Below are 18,161 nucleotides of genomic sequence, written 5' to 3'. Positions count from 1 at the left end.
AAGCAAAATTTATTATATAAATTTAATAAAATAAGTCAATACTTTTGAAGGTATTAAAGATCAAAGATTTTAATTATTCGTGAAAAAAATGCATGTTATTATGAAGGGGTTTTTCGAAATCACTGAAAAACTGTAAGTTTTTACAAAAAAGTTAATAGTAGTTTAATTCGTATAGCCTTTATTCTAAGAATAATCACGCGCCTTTAGATTATAGAGCTACAACCCCTTCGCAAGAAAACCATCCCATATTCCCGGATTAAGAGAGAGTTGTACTTAAAATAATTTAAATTAATAATTTGGCGACTACATATCGTTTAATACTTTATGAGCTTGCAAAATATACGCATCTCAATTATTGAATTGCCATTTTCTTTCTATAGTGCAGTCACTGAAGGTAAAAATCAAGTATGGCCTTCGATTTCGGTAAATCTCCATTCAGTTTCACGAATTAACAATAACAACTTGGGGTTTTAACCTTGGGTATATGTCACCCCTTCTCGGGGGCGAAAATTTTTATTAAAAATATCCCCACAAATCGAGAGAGGGACAAATTGTAAGCAAAATTTGTTATATAATGTGATTAAAATAAATCAATACTTTTTGAGTTATTAGAGATCAAATATTTTACTAAACTTTGAAATACTTGTCAAAGTACTTAGAAATACCTATCAAAAATGAGCTCCGGAAAAAGTTGATAGCATCAAAATCCGCTCACCAATTTTCGTGAAAATGAATGGAGATTTACCGAAATCGAAGGTCATAGTTGATTTTTACCTTCAGTGACTGCACTATAGAAAGAAAATGGCAATTCAATAATTGAGATGCATATATTTTGCGAGCTCAGAAATTACTAAACGATATCTAGTCGCCAAATAATTAATTTAAATTATTTTAAGTACAACTCTCTCTTAAGCCGGGAATATGGGATAGTTTTCTTGCGAAGGGGTTGTAGCTCAATAGTCGAAAGGAGCGTGATTTAAGAGTTTATTCTTAGAATATAAGCTATACGAATAAAACTACTATTAACTTTTTTGTAAAAACTTACAGTTTTTCAGTGATTTACGAAAAACCGCTTCAATACATGCATTTTTTCACGAATAATTAAAATTTTTGATCTTTAATAACTTAAAAAGTATTGACTTATTTTAATAACTTTATATAATAAATTTTGCTTATAATTTGTTCTTTTATAGATTTGTGCAGTTAATTTTTATAAAATAATTTTCACCCCCGAGAAGGGGCGGTATCCACCCTCAGGGTAAAGGAGCAAGGTGGTACCATGTCACCTTTGTTTCTTGAGGTATCCTCTAACCACTGACCAATTTTCGTGAAAATCGATGAAGGTTCACCGAAATTGAAGGTAATCGTTGATTTTTACTTTCAGTGACTGCACTATATAAAATAAATTGCAATTTACTGATCTAAATGCGCGTAATTTGGAAGCTTATAAGTTATTAAATGATATGCAGTCGTCAAATAATTAATTTAATGCATTTATGTACAACTTTCTCTTAAGCCAAGAACATAGGGTGGTTTTCTTGCGAAGGGGTTGTAGCTCAATAATCCAAATGCACGTGATTTAATAGTTTATTCTTAGAGTATATACGCTATAGGAATTATATCCTCAATACGATATATTTTAAGTTTTCTCAGCATTTTTCTCCTAATTTAAATCAATTAAGGGTTGTTTGGGGGTGAAGGGGATGAGCTCAAAAATCGAAACTATATAATTTCAAGAGCTCATAAATAGCTCGTAATTCTGCTGCAAAAACCGATTCAATATTCCTATTTTTAAGTAGTGGGGGGGGCTGACTCAGCCCCCCCCCCCACTAAAGTATCAAATTCCTGCTCAGTGGAACGAGCTCAAAATTTTTAGTTTGCGGAATATGAGAGCTCATAAATAGCTCATAAATCAGGGCTATTTGTTTTTGATTTTTGCAAGTGGGGGGGGGGGGGGCAGCTCAAGACGGGTTTTATTTTTATTAAATGCAACTGAACAAAACAAAAACGAAAACTTTTATTTTAAAAACAAAACATACTTACTTTAAATTAAATGAAATATATATATTAACATTAAATAGGGCTTTTCATTCACAGACATTTGTTTCGAGCTTCTGTCATAATATGTTGTATAATCCGTGTATATTAATAATATACAGAGAGAGTCTGTAATTTGGAATAAATTCAATATTTAAAATACTAATTGTTTTTTTGGAAAATGCTCAGACCCGTCGACTAGTATTTCAAATTGTCCTTTTTGACATACAATAATAATGTATACAGGGTGTCCCAATTTAGAGATATGACGTCATCGTTGATTTTCTTAAATGGCAACACTATCATTTTGATAGGGTATGTAAAGTTATACACAACTGCAAAATATCAAAATTTTATTCTTTACCATTTACAAGGTAATAGAAAATAACAAAGTTATGTCTGTAATTTGGAATAAATTCCATAATTATAATACTATTTTTTTTTTGAAAAATGCTCAGACCCGTCGATTAGTATTTCAAATTGTCATTTTTGACATACAAAAATAATGTATACAGAGTGTCCCAATTTAGAGATATGACGGCATCGGTGATTTTCTTAAATGGCAACACTGTCATTTTTATAGCTATTTTTATAGGGTGTGTAAAGTTATACACACCTGCAAAATTTCAAATTTTTATTCCCTACCATTTACAAGATAATAAAAAATAACAAAGTTATGAAAAACAAGTAATCAAATAATAATTGAATTTAATTATTTAAAATAAGCAAATGCTCATAACGTTGCCCATTGACAGTTTGACAATAATTGAGGGCAACATTATGAGTATTTGCTTAATTGAAATTACTAAATTCAATTATTATTTGATTACTTGTTTTTCATAATTTTGTTATTTTTTATTATCTTGTAAATGGTAGGGAATAAAAATTTGAAATTTTGCAGTTATGTATAACTTTACACACCCTATCAAAATAACTATCAAAATGACAGTGTTGCTATTTAAAAAAATCAACGATGACGCCATATCTTTAAACTGGGACACCCTGTAAACATTATTATTATATGTTAAAAAGGACAATTTGAAATACTAATCGACGAGTGTGAGCATTTTTCAAAAAAACAATTAGTATTTGAGATATTGAATTTATTCCAAATTACAGACTCTCTCTGTATACGGATTATACGACATTTGACAGAAGCTCGAAATAATGTCAATCGATGAAAAGCCCTATAGGGCTTTTGATCGATTGTCATTTACAAAAATTAGAATTTTACCCTTGTGACTTTAATTTTAGCAAACTCGTCAACAGATTGATGTAGTCAGTAAAGTAGCAGTTAGTGATGTGATGACTATTGAAATGAGTGCTAAATTGTTTAGTTTGTCTTATGGAGCTTCGTAAATATTTTTGAATAATTTTTAATTTTGAAAACTTCTTTCCCCACTAGCTACCGAGACAAGAAGTGTTAATAAAATTCTTGGTCATACAATTACATTTGGGTATAAAGAAATTTGGTTATTATGGCACAAATAGTTCAAAACCTGTTAAGGTGTCATGGGGTATGGTCTTATTTGGGATATATCACGCAATTTTTATAGACGATCATTTTCCTCTACATCTGATTATTTTTCTGTTGAAAGTATTGAATGAAGATTCCAACATTTTTTTAGTGTTTTATCATCTATTTCCCTCAATTTAAAAATATCATCAAAAATTTATTTATTTATGAATTTCTAGAAGTGAAAATCAATCAATCAAATAATTAACTCAATGTCTAAAATATAGATGAAAAAATTTATTTTAAATTTATATTCCTCTGATAAGAGGAATATTGGAAGAAATCACGATCCTCAGTAATGGGGAAACGACAGGAGAGAGAGAGAGATAAGAGCTCATCCACAGATTTTTCTAAGGTGATACAGTAGCGATCAACAGGTAGCCAAAACGCGTTCCAACATTGCGGCTGTAATTTTGAATATTTTTTTGGGATATTTGGCACACGTATTCGTAATATAATAAAGAATGGCGGTACAGAGCCCAATTTGAAAATATATTAATATGTGGAAATTACTCTGTAATTAAATACAATATTAAAAAAAGAGCCTGTACCGCCATTAAGAAGAACAAAAAAATACACTTTCTTCAAATAAACTTTTTTATCCTATGCCTAGATTTTGTGTCATTTTGGAACTACTAATGAAATAAAAAATTTTAGACGTTCCAAAATGACACAAAATCTAGGCATCGAATAAAAAAATTTATTTGAAGAAAGTGTATTTTTTTGTTCTTCTTAATGGCGGTACAGGCTCGTTTTTTAATACTGTATTTAATTACAGAGTAATTTCCACATATTAATATATTTTTCAAATTGGGCTCTGTACCGCCATTCTTTATTATATTAAGAATACGTGTGCCAAATATCTCGAAAAAATATTCAAAATTACAGCCGCAATCTTGGAACGCGTTTTGGCTACCTGTTGATCGCTACTCTTTCCTCTTAATCAAATTGACGTTTTTTCTCCAGGTTCGAATTTCATTTTTAGCTATAAACTCGGAACTTATATCAAGATTTTCTGCAATTTGATTAGCAAAAATTTTCTTTGGTCATAGCCAATTTTTTATTTTTAACTTTTCATTCTTTTCTATAGTTTCTGACAACATTTTTACACAATCTGACAAATTTATAGTTACATGTTACAACATCTTCGAGACGGAATTTATATTAAATAAAATATCATGCCAATGAACTACACCGCATATTTTATAATTTTCAATATTTTTTGCATATCCTCGTGCTTTGACTTTAGTTTCTGAATCTTTGTTGACTTCTTCTATTATTTCGAAAGGGGCATCACGTATTTCACAAAACTAAAATCTTAAAGGTTTCACTGCATCTATTCGACTTGACCATCTAGTATCACACCAGGTTTTGGAGTTAGTTGTAAAACATGTTTATTCAGAACTTCCTAACGCTTTGTAGAACCAGAAAAAAGTGTACATACTGTTCTTGTAAATACAATAAAGGTTGTTGAATTCGCGTACTTAGAGGGCGAGGAAGACCATCAAGAACGGAAACTGCCAGATATGTTCATAAATATAAAAGAAGAAGAGTCATGTTCTGGGGAGGAATTATGATCAGTAAAAAATTCCTTTAATTTCCATCCAACCAACTTTAAGAGCTCGCAGGTATATTGATTTGGTTCTATAATAGGACAGGCAATGAGGGTATTTGGCTCCGAATTTCATCCTACTACATCGATTTACTCGATATTTTCACAGTAAGTAGGGAATAGCTCATGAAACAAAGTTTACCCTATGCCGATGTGCACTTTTGTCTTGAAGGTGGTTCCCACCCATTCTCGGGAGTGAAAAATGTTTTGGTTAAAATAGCCATGGAAGATGCTAGAGAACCTAATTTTAAACAAAAACTTCTGTTTAATTATTTTTTGAAAACTCAATACTTTTTGAGTTATTCGTGGTTGAAAATTGGCCATTTTCATTAAAAAATGACGTCTTTTTGGACGGATTTTTGTGAACATTTTAAAAACTATGCATTTAACAAAAAAAAAATTTTAAATATTTCTGTAGATTATAAAAAACAAAGAGATTCGTTCCTTCATAAATCTTCTAATTAAAATAGATATGGTAGGTAAGAAGAGTTTGTTTTTTTGCTGCATGTTCAAATCGGTGGATTCAACTTGAAGTAACAGAGAAACGGTCGATTTTAGGTGTATAATGATACTTACAACTTTTATAGTGCTTGAAAAGTCTTTTAAAATGAGCTATGCTATTAAATCGATTGCGATTGCATTCAAACTGAGCGAGGTATTCTGCAAAAAAGTTGATGACTAATGTATTTTAAGAAGAAATGAGAAATATATTTAACCCCTCATCCATCAGAATTTAAATACATTGTTTCCTTCTACAATACTTTTTATTATAGTGTAATTTATATGTTCAAAAAGTTGGACTGGTTTAAAATAGTTTTTGAAAAAAAAAATAAGATCAAATTATAGAGCGCATTTTTAAATTCTCTTAAAAATCTTCCTTTTTCTACATGTTACTCGAAAATTATATAGGCCATTAAAATGTTACATTTTTTAGGCCATACCTTGCATTTGTTAGAGGAGTCAATTTTATTTCTTTAATTTGTAGGTGGTATCAGTAGAAGCTTAAGATCCAGTTTTTGGGGTCGGGACCCTTGTCCCCCGGCCGCCATCTTGGAAATGGGGTGCAAAGGAGTTTCGCACTATATCTCGTAAACTACCAATACTACGGAAAATCTAATTAAACATAAAATGTATCAAATTAAATGTTCTGCAATTTTGTTTTTATTACTTTTTATCGTCAAGTGACCAACAAAAAAGATATAAACAAAAATAAGTAAAAATGTTTTAACAAGTTTCTTTTTGGAGGTTATAACTTTTTTTCAGTTCATTTTAAAATAAAATAGCAGTATATCAATTTTTTAGAGGGTTTTTCAGCGAACAATTTCCACTATAAGTTTATTTAATTCTATTTATGTATACAGGGTGTAACGAAAATACAGGTCATAAATGAAACCACATATTTTGGGACTAAAAATAGTTCGATTGAACCAACTTACCTTAGTCCAAATATGCACACAAAAAAAGTTATAGCCCTTTGAAGTTACAAAATAAAAATCGATTTTTTTGAATAAATCGAAAACTGTTAGACATTTTTTATCGAAAATGGACATGTGGCTTTCTAATGGCATGAATATATTAAAAAAATAATAATAGTGAAATTTGTGCACCCCATAAAAATTCTATGGGGATTTTGTTCCCTTAAACCCCCCCCCCCCATTTTTTTGTACGTTTCAATTCAACTATTGTTGTGGTACCATTAGTTAAATACACTGTTTCTAAAACTTTTTTGCCTCTTAGTACTTTTTCGAAAAGCGAGTTTTTATCGAGATATGGCTTCTTTTTGAAAATGCTGCAAAATTTATGAGTACCTAACAAACTGTAAATTATACAAAAGTTTTCATATTATTACCAGGTCTCTATGACTGGCATATCTCTATTTAACTCCATTTTCTTGAATAAACATTCGGAACCGTTTTAAAATAAACAACAATGAAATTTGTGCACCCCATAAAAATGTTACGGGAGTTTTGTTCCCTTAAGCCCCCCCCAAATTTTTATATACGTCCCAATTAAATTATTATTGTAGCACCATTAGTTAAACCCAGCGTTTTTAAAACTTTTTTGCCCCTTAATACATTTTCGATAAACCAGTATTTACTGCGATGGGGCTTATTTGTTTATGTATAAAAAACTATGTAGTTGGCTGAATAAAACTTCGGATCAACAATATGTCAAACGATTGTGTGACCGTATTGTTGATATTCCAATTAATTATTGTGAATTTAGGATTACAAATAAAAACTAAATTTTCTATTTTAATGGCATACACATTTACAGAAATGGCAGATATGCATTTAATTCTGGGTAAGTCTGAGCATTCCAAATTAGGGTTTTAGATAATTGTTGGTAATTTGGTAATTATTACAGGTGAATGTCAAGGGAATAGTGCTGCAGCTGCAAGGCGAGATGCCGAAAAATATCCTGATCGTAATCCACCAGGCAGACGATTATTTCTTTCGATTGATCGCCGTTTACGAGAGACAGGCACATTTCAACGGCAACGTGTTGGTAATGCTGGTCGACCAAAAGTGGATACAAACGATGAGGCGATTTTGGAAGCAATTGGAGATATCCCTGGAAACAGTACAAGGGTAGTGGCGGCTCAAGTAGATGTTTCTCACATGATGGTTTGGAGAAGATTTAAGGATCAGCTGATTCATCCTTATCATTTAACTCCCGTTCAAGAATTACTGGATGAAGACTATCCTAGAAGAATGGGATTTTGCGATTGGTTCTTAACGGAAAATACTCGAAATGTCAATTTCATTAATCGTGTTTTGTTTACCGATGAAGCTACCTTTAATAGAAATGGCATTACGAATCATCACAACAGGCACATCTGGGCCGAAGAAAACCCTCACGCAAAAAAAGTCTTTCGTCACCAAAGAACTTTTAAAGTCAATGTTTGGGCTGGAATTGTGGATAATAACCTAATAGGGCCAGTATTTCTCCCAAACAATTTAAATGGTGAAAATTATTTACACTTTTTACAAAATGTATTACCGGATTATTTAGAAGAGGTCAATCTTGAAGTCAGGAGAAACATGTGGTTTTTGCAAGATGGCGCCCTAGCGCATTTCCATAATCAAATTAGAGAATATCTTTCCGGTGAGTATCCTGGACGTTGGATTGGAAGGGGCCCTGATGCGCCTATTTCTTGGCCACCTAGAGGTGCAGATATTAACCCACTTGACTTTTGCTTCTGGGGTTTTATGAAAGAGGACGTATATTCCGTACCAATCAGTAACGAACAACAACTAAGGCATAGAAGCATTGAAGCAGCGAATCGATTTCGACAGAAGCCCATGATTTTTCAAAACATTCGATTTTCCTTTTTAAAACGGTGCCGAATGTGTATTCAAGAAAATGGAGGTCATTTTGAACATTTGTACAATTCACATGGTTAACTAAGATTGTACATACCTGGTGATATATGACAATTTGTATATTAAATTTTAATTTATTTATGAAAATACATTTTGTTAGGTATATACCTACTCAGAAATTTTGAAACATATTAAAGAAGAAGCCACATCTCGATAAAAACTGGCTTATTGAAAAATCATTAAGAGGCAAATAGTTTTCAAAACACTGCGTTTAACTAATTGTCCACAATAATAAATTATTTGGGACGTACACAAAAATTTGGGGGGTTATAAGGGAACAAAACCCCCATAAATTTTTTATGGGGTGCACAAATTTAGTGGTTATTTATTTTAAAACGGTGCAAAAGGTTTATTCAAGAAAATCGAGTTAAGTAAGATCATAGAGACGTGGTAATGATATGAAAATCTTTTATAATTTACATTTTGTTAGGTACACATAAATTTTGCAGCATTTTAAAAAAGAAGCCATATCTCGATAAAAACTCTCTTTTTGAAAAAGTACTAAGAGGCAAAAAATTTTTAAAAATAGGTGTTTAACTAATGGTACCACAACAATATTCGAATTGGAACGTACAAAAAAATTGGGGGGGTTTAAGGGAACCAAACCCCCATAAAATTTTTATGGGGTGCACAAATTACACTATAATTTTCCTTTAAGATGTTCCTGCCATAAGAATGCTACATGTTCATTTTCAATAAAAAATCTCTAACAGTATTCGATTTATTAAAAAAAATCGATTTTTATTTTGTAACTTCAAAGGGCTATAACTTTTTTTGTGTGCATATTTGGACTAAGGTAAGTTGGTTCAATCGAACTATTTTTAGTCCCGAAATATGTGGTTTCATTTATGACCTGTATTTTCGTTACACCCTGTATAGGTTTTACAGCGCTTTAAACTTGACCAGATGCTCGAATGCTCACAGGGATACAATAAAAAAAGGTTAGGCTTACTTTTCTATCGGTATAAATTTCTTATTCATACAATTTATTATGATTTTAACATTCTTATGCTATTATTAATGTATTTTTGACCTTTCTCCCCACTATAAAACTTATAACCGTAAATAGAAAAGGCCCAAGAAGTTGTTTGAGGACAAATTCGCCGGTCCAGAAGAAGAATGACGCAACTTCAAAATACAAAATTCTTAAGAAGAACAAAAAAACGATTTTTAATATCAAAATTATAAAGTATGATCAAAATTAGCCATCCACCACACCGTGACCAGGATCTCGAGATATAAGCGTTTTTTGGGGTGTGCCGCTTGTCTATGAAGTAATATAACTTTTTTCCTATTGTATATTTTGACTTAAAATTTTCCAAAAATCTTCTTCAGGAATCATGTTTTATTGCTGTGTTGGTAAAATTATAAACTAAAAAGTTTGTCACTCAACTGTTTTAACTAAACATAAAACTAACGAAATATGGTGACAAAATGTTTAAAAATTAACAACTCCTTTTATAATGTGTTTCAACATTTTGTACAAATTTCATTGTTATCTAAATACCTCAGAAATGACACAGTAAAAGTTTCAAAAGGAAATATTTACAGCAACGAATGATACAGAGAGGTAAATTTGAAAAATCATAAAAATTAATTTTTGGCATTTTTGTATAAAATTTGACTTTTGAACATGTTCCACCAACTCTAGATAAAAATAAACTTCATATTCGGATTCAGCGACTTCGAAAACATAAAAACTGACCAACATTCGTCGTTCACCTTAAATTTGATTTTCGTGGTCGGCATAACGTAATTTTAAAGTATTGTTTTTATTGTATTCCTATGAGAATTAGAGAATCTGGTCAAGTTTGGAGCGCTGTAAAACCTAGATAATAAATAAAATTAAACAACTTTATAGTAAAAAATGTTCATCGAAAAGTTCTCTACAAAATAGCTATTATCTTATTTTATTGTGAAAGGAACGGAAAAAAGTTATAACCTCCAAAAGGAAACTTCTTACACAATTTTCTCTTATTTTTGTTTATAACTTTTTTGTTGGTCACTTGACGGTAAAAAGTAATAAATGTAAAATTGTAGAAAATTTAATTTTCCGCAAATCGCCAGGAAATTTTGACATTCCTGTCAAAATTTCTTGAAGAAAAAGTCAGGACTTCCTTACTGTAAGGAAATGTCATTTCCTTACTGTAAGGAAATGATATTTCCGTACAGTTGTTAGTGTTCTACATAAATGATAATTCAACCTCAATACGTTTCCATAGTAACCCAAGTAATTTTATTAGGAATTTCAAAGCACCATTTATTTGGGAATAAAATTATCGCGTTTTTTTTTAAATCAATCAATATCTGTCGAATTTTAAACGATTTTCGGAAAAATAGTATGTTTACCTCGTAGGAAAAGCCACATTCCTGGACTCTGTGTTGCTAAGTCTCGGCTTGCGCCTCGACTTTAGCAATCTTCACAGTCGTCCAGGAATGTTAAGCTTTTCCTACCCGGTAAACAATGTACTATTGCTACATTTTATGTGTAACTAAATTTTCTGTAGAGTTGCTAGTTTAGGAGATACAGCGCGAAAGCCCTTTGTAGCCCCTTTTCCAATATGGCGGTCGGGGGACAAGGGTGGCGACCCCAAAAACTTGAACTTAAGCTTTTACTGAACCCTCCTACACATTAAAAAAATAAAATTGACTCCTCTAAGAAATACACACTAAATGTAACATTTCAATGGATTAATAAGAGATACGAAAAAAAGATACCACGCAAAATATAGGGTTTTTTTTAGATAAAAATTTTTATTTGTCGTTACTGTATCTCTTATCCTTTTCAAGTTACATGGAGAAAAAGGAAGATTTTTAAGAACATTTAAAAATGCTCTCTATAATTTGATCTTTTTTTTTTCAAAAACCATTCATTTTAAACCCGTCCAACTTTCTTAACATAGAAATAACACTATTAAAAAGGTATTGTAGAAGGAAAACGATGCATTTAAATCTTGGCGGATGGGGGTTAAAATTACTTCTCATTTTTTCTTAAAACACATTAGTTATCATTTTTTTTGCAGCATAATATCTCGCTTAGTTTTAATTTAATGGACCTTTAATATAGTTCATTTTAAAGGTCTTTTCAAGTACTATAAAAGGTATTGGACCATTTCTCTGTAATTTCAAGTTGAATACACCAATTTTGAGAATGTACCAAAAAACAAACTATTTTCACCTATTCTCTTTTGTATTATAACTAGAAGAGTTATGAGGCAAGTGTCTGTTTGTTTTTTATAACTTACAAAATTGTTGAATATAATTTTTTTAGTTGGATGCATAGTTTTTAAGGTATTCGCAAAATACCCTCCGATAAGGTATTATGTTTCAATGAAAATGTCTAATTTTCAACCACGAATAACTCAAAAAGTATTGAGTTTTCAAAAAAAAAATATGGAGCAGTTTTTGCTTAGAATTAGGTTCTCTAGCGAATTCCGTGATAATTTTAACCAAAAAATTGTCCACAAAAATAGGGTAGACTTTAAATTAGGAGATAAGTAGAGGCTAGGCCCAAAATTTCATTAAAATCCATGCAGTAGGATAGAATTCGGAGGTAATACCCTATTCTTGCTCCCATTGACTGGCGTATAACCTCTAGTGAGGCTCCATAGAGATGCGATGAACGAAAATTTAATTTAGCATTAATTCGGTTAAAATAATAAAAAATATCAGATGATTCCATATAAGTTTGGTTGAGTGTTGCCAGTATTAATTGATATTGATTGACCAAATTGACAAAATATTGATAACTTTTTCCAGTATTTAACATTCTTCTTTTTCATGTGCACTGTCCGTTGCGGACGTTGGCTATCATTATAGCAACTTTAATTTTGTTTGCAGCGTTTCTATGAATAACCCGATCGATGTTAGTCGAAACCATTGGCGTAAGTTTTGAAGCCATGAGGGTCTTCTTCTTCCGGGTCCACGTTTGATCTCTATTTTACCCTGTATTATCAGTTTCAGTATACGATATTTATCATGTCTCATAATATGACCGAGGTATTCAAGTTTCCAGTTCTTAATTGTGAAAGAGATTTCTTTTTGTTTTCAAAATTCGGCACAATACCTTTACCTTGGTGGTATCAGTCGTCCAGGATATTTTTAGGATATATCGAAATATTTAACATAGATAAAAATAATATATTCTGGCCGAATAATATAAACCCCGATTATTCGTGTTTTTTTAGTTTATAGTGGCTAATTAATATTATTCATAGTGGTTCATGGTGGTTCATAATCGCTAATTAATATTATTTGCTATCAGTGTTTATTAGTTTAATTGGCGTTGTATTCACCAACTATAAAAGCACGCAATGACTTTTTTCCCTCAAATCAGTTTTAACTTTTGCACCATCAGTTCTTGTTTCAACATACAAATTAACAATGAAGTTTCTCGTACTTTGTGCCTTAGTACTTTACTGCTCTTCGGAAGTTTTAGGTAATGGTGGTAGGTATCTTTGTATTTTATCAAAAATTATAGAATATTCAATATTACTATTATTTAAACTCATAATCTTAAACACATAAAACTTAAACACATCGAACATTTAAATTATATTAAAATAAACAAATATTCGTGATACAACCAAATACGGGTTTCTCACCATAGAAACAAAAATATTGAATTGTCATATTTGACGCAATTTGCTTATTTTTGGCTGTATTTTTGGTGTTTTCTCGTGTTTCCTGTGATTGTAATCATTTTAAAAAGAAAATTACCTAATTCAATCTCTATCTCTTAATTTCGTTTTTTTTTTCATTTGTTAATTGTCTTTTTAGAACTTGAGGCTCTTTCTTTCTTCAATTATTTACTGAATTTGTTCGTTTTTATATTTTCGGTTGACTGTACTAGTAGATTTTTGTATTTTTTTCTTATCTCTGGTGTTCATGGTGTTCTTTACTTCTATTACTTTGCATTTTTCTCCTCTCTTCCATTTCTTTAGACATAATGACACAATTCAATTTTTTTGTGTAGATATTCATTTGTTACTTAATGTTTCCGTTTGCCCCATTTTATTATATGTTAACGTTTTACTTTGACAAATTTTATAAAGTTAATAAAAGATTTTGATATTTTACTATTTATAAATTTGAAAATATATTTTTCCAATTGTAATGTATTATATATTTATCTGAATATTTTTGTTTCAGCTAAACCGCAATGTGAACGTATACAATGTGATATACCAACCTGTTCTCCTGGATATATATTGAAGTATCCTGGACCTAAAGATACTGCTTGTTGTCCCTATTGCGAACGTAAGTTAATTTAACCAAGCTACTGCTACGTTAAAAATTATTGTCCCCATTCCATATCACCCCACACAATTACATAATTGTACACCATCTTCTTTTTCTTGAAGTTCCATCTCCGCGACGAAGGTCGGCAATCATCATAGATATTTAGAATTTAGACGGCTGCTCTGAAAAGTTCATTAAATGATCAGATGATGATAAATGATCAAATTTTGATCATTTGATGTACCGGGTGTCCCAATAAGAATGGCTCTCGGCCATATCTCAGGAACTGTTGATAGTACAGCTTTGAGAAAAAAAAATTATAACAAAAGTTGCCTCGGGAAAAGCCTGGAAATTATTTTAATAATTTTAAGTCCGCCGCTAGAGGGCGTAATTGAATATTACAAATTAAACAATCAAAAATTTACCAAATGAAAGGGCACTGGAAATCCAATCATCGTATTCTTCATAAAATTCTGCGCATATCTTATTTCAAAGGTTTAAGTCTACCTTTGTAAATAAGAGGTGGGGGTGAGTGGGAACCTTCTTATGAAAAAATGGCTGTAAGTCCGGTTCTACTAAATCGAATTTTGCATACTTGGTCTTGTTGAAAACAGCTCTTTTTCGTCAATGTAAGAGTCTTATTTTCGAAATAGCCCAATAAGTAATATGCCAGCTAGTAGGCGTTATTTAACTATTTTCGAAAACCTAGTCATCTTTTGAAAATATTAAATACAAGTATGCATTTTTAATCCTGTATTAAAAAATTAGACCAAATTAGCAACATAATACCGAAATCCGCATGTCGATACCTTTTTTCTATCTTGACATACCTATCTTAAGAAATGTGTAAATTTTAAACATACTTGTTACTGTCACCGGTAAACGGGGTTAAGGAAAAGTAGTGTACTATGGAAAAAACAAATAAACATTTTCCAGATGTAAACGTATACAATTAATTAAAACAACAATAAGACAAACAACACTATAAAATATAACAAAGAAATAAAAGAAACTACTTACTTAGTCTTAGTGACTGCCTAATTGTTCAAATTGTTGCCCATCATTTTAGATGCAAGGATTTACTCTTTCAAGAGTAGATTAAATGGCAACATATTTAACTGTTTTAGACTTTTATTTATGGGGACTGATTAAAGAACTTGTTTTTGCCGTTAGACCCACTACTCGTGAAAATATGATCTAGAATCTAGAGAATACGAAAAGCCATTCAAATCATTCCGAAGGCAGAAATTGAGACTGCTGTTCAGTCTACTCTTGAAATAGTAAATGCTTGCAACGAAAATGATGGGCAACGATTTGAACATTTAGGTCATCACTAGAGAGCGGAATATAGGCAACACAACATTACCAACATATGCGCATATATGCATTACTTTTACTACAAATATGCAGGTATTTTTTCTAAATTTGTCTAAATATGCAAATGCATATTAAAAATACTCAAAAATAAAACAATATATTAAGTCGATATTAAGAACAATATATTAAGAACATAAGTTCTTTAGCAATTTGTACGTTACTAAAAGAACAAAGTACGTTACTTAAGCTGAAGAACAAAAGCGGAATTGTCTACAATTTGATGGATTTTTGTATTTTGATGCTTCTCTCTATGTCCGTCTTTATAGAAGTAAAAGCGAATTTGTCGAATAAAAACACTCCTTCCAGAAAAATTTCTTTTGTGGGACATGATGCTTTTGTTTGTCAGTTCCTCATTTAAAAAATGAAATGTGAAAATTAATGTAATTTACGATTTTGGAACAGGCCTTGCAAAATACTTTGTCTTCACTTAGCTTTAACTCGGGAAAACACTTTATCCAAGCACTTTTTTGAATGATAGACATATTTAAATTTAGTATATACCAATCACTTTAAAAACACTAAATACGATACAACGTTTACTTTAAACAAATGTTGGCCGGAAACTGACAAAATAATTATTACACCCTTAAAAGCAGGTAGGTACCTACGACTTGCTATGTTAATAAAATAATATTTTTCTGGGAACACCCATAATTGTTAAATTCAGGTAGTAATGGGAAAGTCCAGATGAGCGATAGATAGATAAATAACGAGCTCGTTCATATCGAAGTTATAAAATTCCAACTAAGAGAGGAAAATTTTAAACTTTTATATAATTTATTTTTAAAATATGCAAAATAAATCGTGTTTAGCTTAAATATGCAATGTTGTGTTTGCTGTCTGAAAATATGCAATATATGCATCTATATGCCCTTTGCATATATTCCGCTCTCTAGTCATCACTAAGTAAGTAGTTGCTTTTGTACAGTAAGGGAAAAAACTCCTTACTGTATAATATAATATGTATCAAGTGATGTATATAATTTTAAATAATTTCAGTTGTTACAAAAGATATTGTTTCTAAATATGCAAACAAAACGAAGGCTGATTAAAAGACAGTTTTGTTTGTGTAACCTCGTAGACGATCACGTATAGTTTTACTTTTCAAAGTTCAAATTATAAGGAGATATAAATAGCCCACAGAGGGGTGGAGATTGTAGAATCATTGTAGTATTGTTATTACTACTTTTTCTTAACTTCCTTTACCGGTGACATTAACAGTTGTCTAAAATTTATACGTTTCTTAAGATATCTCGAGATATAAAAAAGGTATCGACAAACGGTTTTCGGTATTTTGTTGATAATTTGATCTAATTTTGTAATACGTGATAAAAATGCATACTTCTATTTAATAATCTCCAAAGAAAACTAGAATTCTGAAAATAATTAAATAACGCCTACTAGCTGGCATATTACTTATTTAGCTATTTCGAAAATAAGACTCTTACATTGACGAAAAAGATCTGTTTTCAACAAGGCCAAGTATGCAAAATTCGATTTACCAGAACCGGATTTACAGTCATTTTTTCATAAGAAGGTTCCCACTCACCCCCACCTCTTATTTGCAAAAGTTGACTTAAACTTGTGAAATAAAATATGCGCAGAATTTTATGAAGAATACGATGCGCGATGATTGGATTTCCAGTGCCCTTTCATTAGGTAAATTTTGTAAAATTTTGATTGTTTAAGTTTTGATATTCAATTACGCCCTCTAGCGGTGGACCTAAAATTATGAAAATAATTCCAAAGCTGTCCTATAAACGTTCCTGAGATATGGCCCTCAGGTTGAGCGGATATAGTATTCTACGCGTGTCTATGCTTCTTTTTCCCTGAATCATTCACGGTTTAATCAATTAAAGCAAGTTATACAGGGTGTCCAGAAAATCTACCGACAAACGAAGACAGGAGGTTCCTCAGATAATTTTAAGACAATTTAACCAAATGTACTTGGTCAGAAAATGTTTTCTAAAGGAGCTAGAGCTCTTTTAAGATGGCGTTTTGTAATTAGTTTTTCTTAAATACCTCCAGAAAGCGTCTAGTTAGAAACACGAAAATTGGTACGCGTATTTATCTTCCAAAGGTAAATCGATTCGAACTATTCCAAATTTCTAGTACCGGTCATAGGCGTCCGTTTTGGGTAGAGCAACGGTTATTTTATATTCAAAAAGTCAAAAATGCATAACTTTCTTGTCTTTAAATTTTAAGCATTTTTGACTCTGGATTATAAAATTCTGAGATATTTTAGTACTAAAAGTTTCTCTTGCCTTAAGTCGGAAGGACACACCGTTTTTTAGAAAAATTGATTTAAACATTTTTCGTTTCTTGAATTTGAAAAAAAAATGGAAAAAATAAAAAAGAAACGATGCATTTAACCAACTTAAAGCAAGAGTAACTTTTAGTACTACAATGCCCCATAATTTAATAGTCTAGTTTCAAAAATGCTTAAAAATTAAGACAAAAAATTATGCGATAAAATTACCGTTGACCTAACCAAAACCGAAGGCATATGACAGATACTAAAAATTCGCAATTAATGAAATCGTTTAATCTATGTAATATAATTAAACGTACATGTTTTCGTTTTTCTAAATAGTTTTTCTTTTAATTTTTTTTTCCAAAACGAAAATTTTTTTCGAAGACGGTGTATTCTATCGACTTGAAGCAAGAGTACCTTATAGTACTGAAATACCTCACAATTTAATAATATATATATATATATATATATATATATATATATATATATATATATATATATATATATATATACACCGTCCTTAGGCGTCAACGCCCTTCGGTAGGGTTCTATGGAGGAATATCACCAAGCCGCAAGCCCTGATCCCTTGCCGTACCGCTTTTCCATAGGCCGATCAGACACTAGTTTATTCCAGACCAAGTCGTAGACTCTATTGAGTTTTATACTACGGCGTTGGCCTTTATAAATTTCATGACCTAGCTGAGGCTCGATCGACTGCGCCTCAGCTAACTAGACCGT

The 18,161-nt window shown here is 31.1% G+C and overlaps 2 protein-coding genes across 50 annotated transcripts in view; both read left to right on the top strand.

Annotated features, from left to right (window-relative positions):
* LOC114330552 (uncharacterized protein DDB_G0274171-like) overlaps positions 1 to 18,161 on the top strand; it is a 522,367-nt gene that overhangs the window by 331,965 nt on the left and 172,241 nt on the right. The window lies entirely within an intron of this gene.
* The window catches only part of LOC126880092 (uncharacterized protein DDB_G0274171-like), a 75,526-nt gene that overhangs the window by 44,779 nt on the left and 12,586 nt on the right, over positions 1 to 18,161 (top strand). The window contains exon 3 of the mRNA XM_050643772.1: positions 13,703 to 13,810. Coding sequence (XP_050499729.1) covers positions 13,703 to 13,810 — 108 coding nt within the window. The remainder of the gene's footprint in view (positions 1 to 13,702; positions 13,811 to 18,161) is intronic.

The sequence above is a fragment of the Diabrotica virgifera genome, chromosome 1, assembly GCF_917563875.1.
Source record: "Diabrotica virgifera virgifera chromosome 1, PGI_DIABVI_V3a".
Lineage (NCBI taxonomy): Eukaryota > Metazoa > Arthropoda > Insecta > Coleoptera > Chrysomelidae > Diabrotica > Diabrotica virgifera.
The sequence above is the reverse complement of the archived record's forward strand: the minus strand, read 5'-3'. Positions and strand labels throughout refer to the sequence as shown.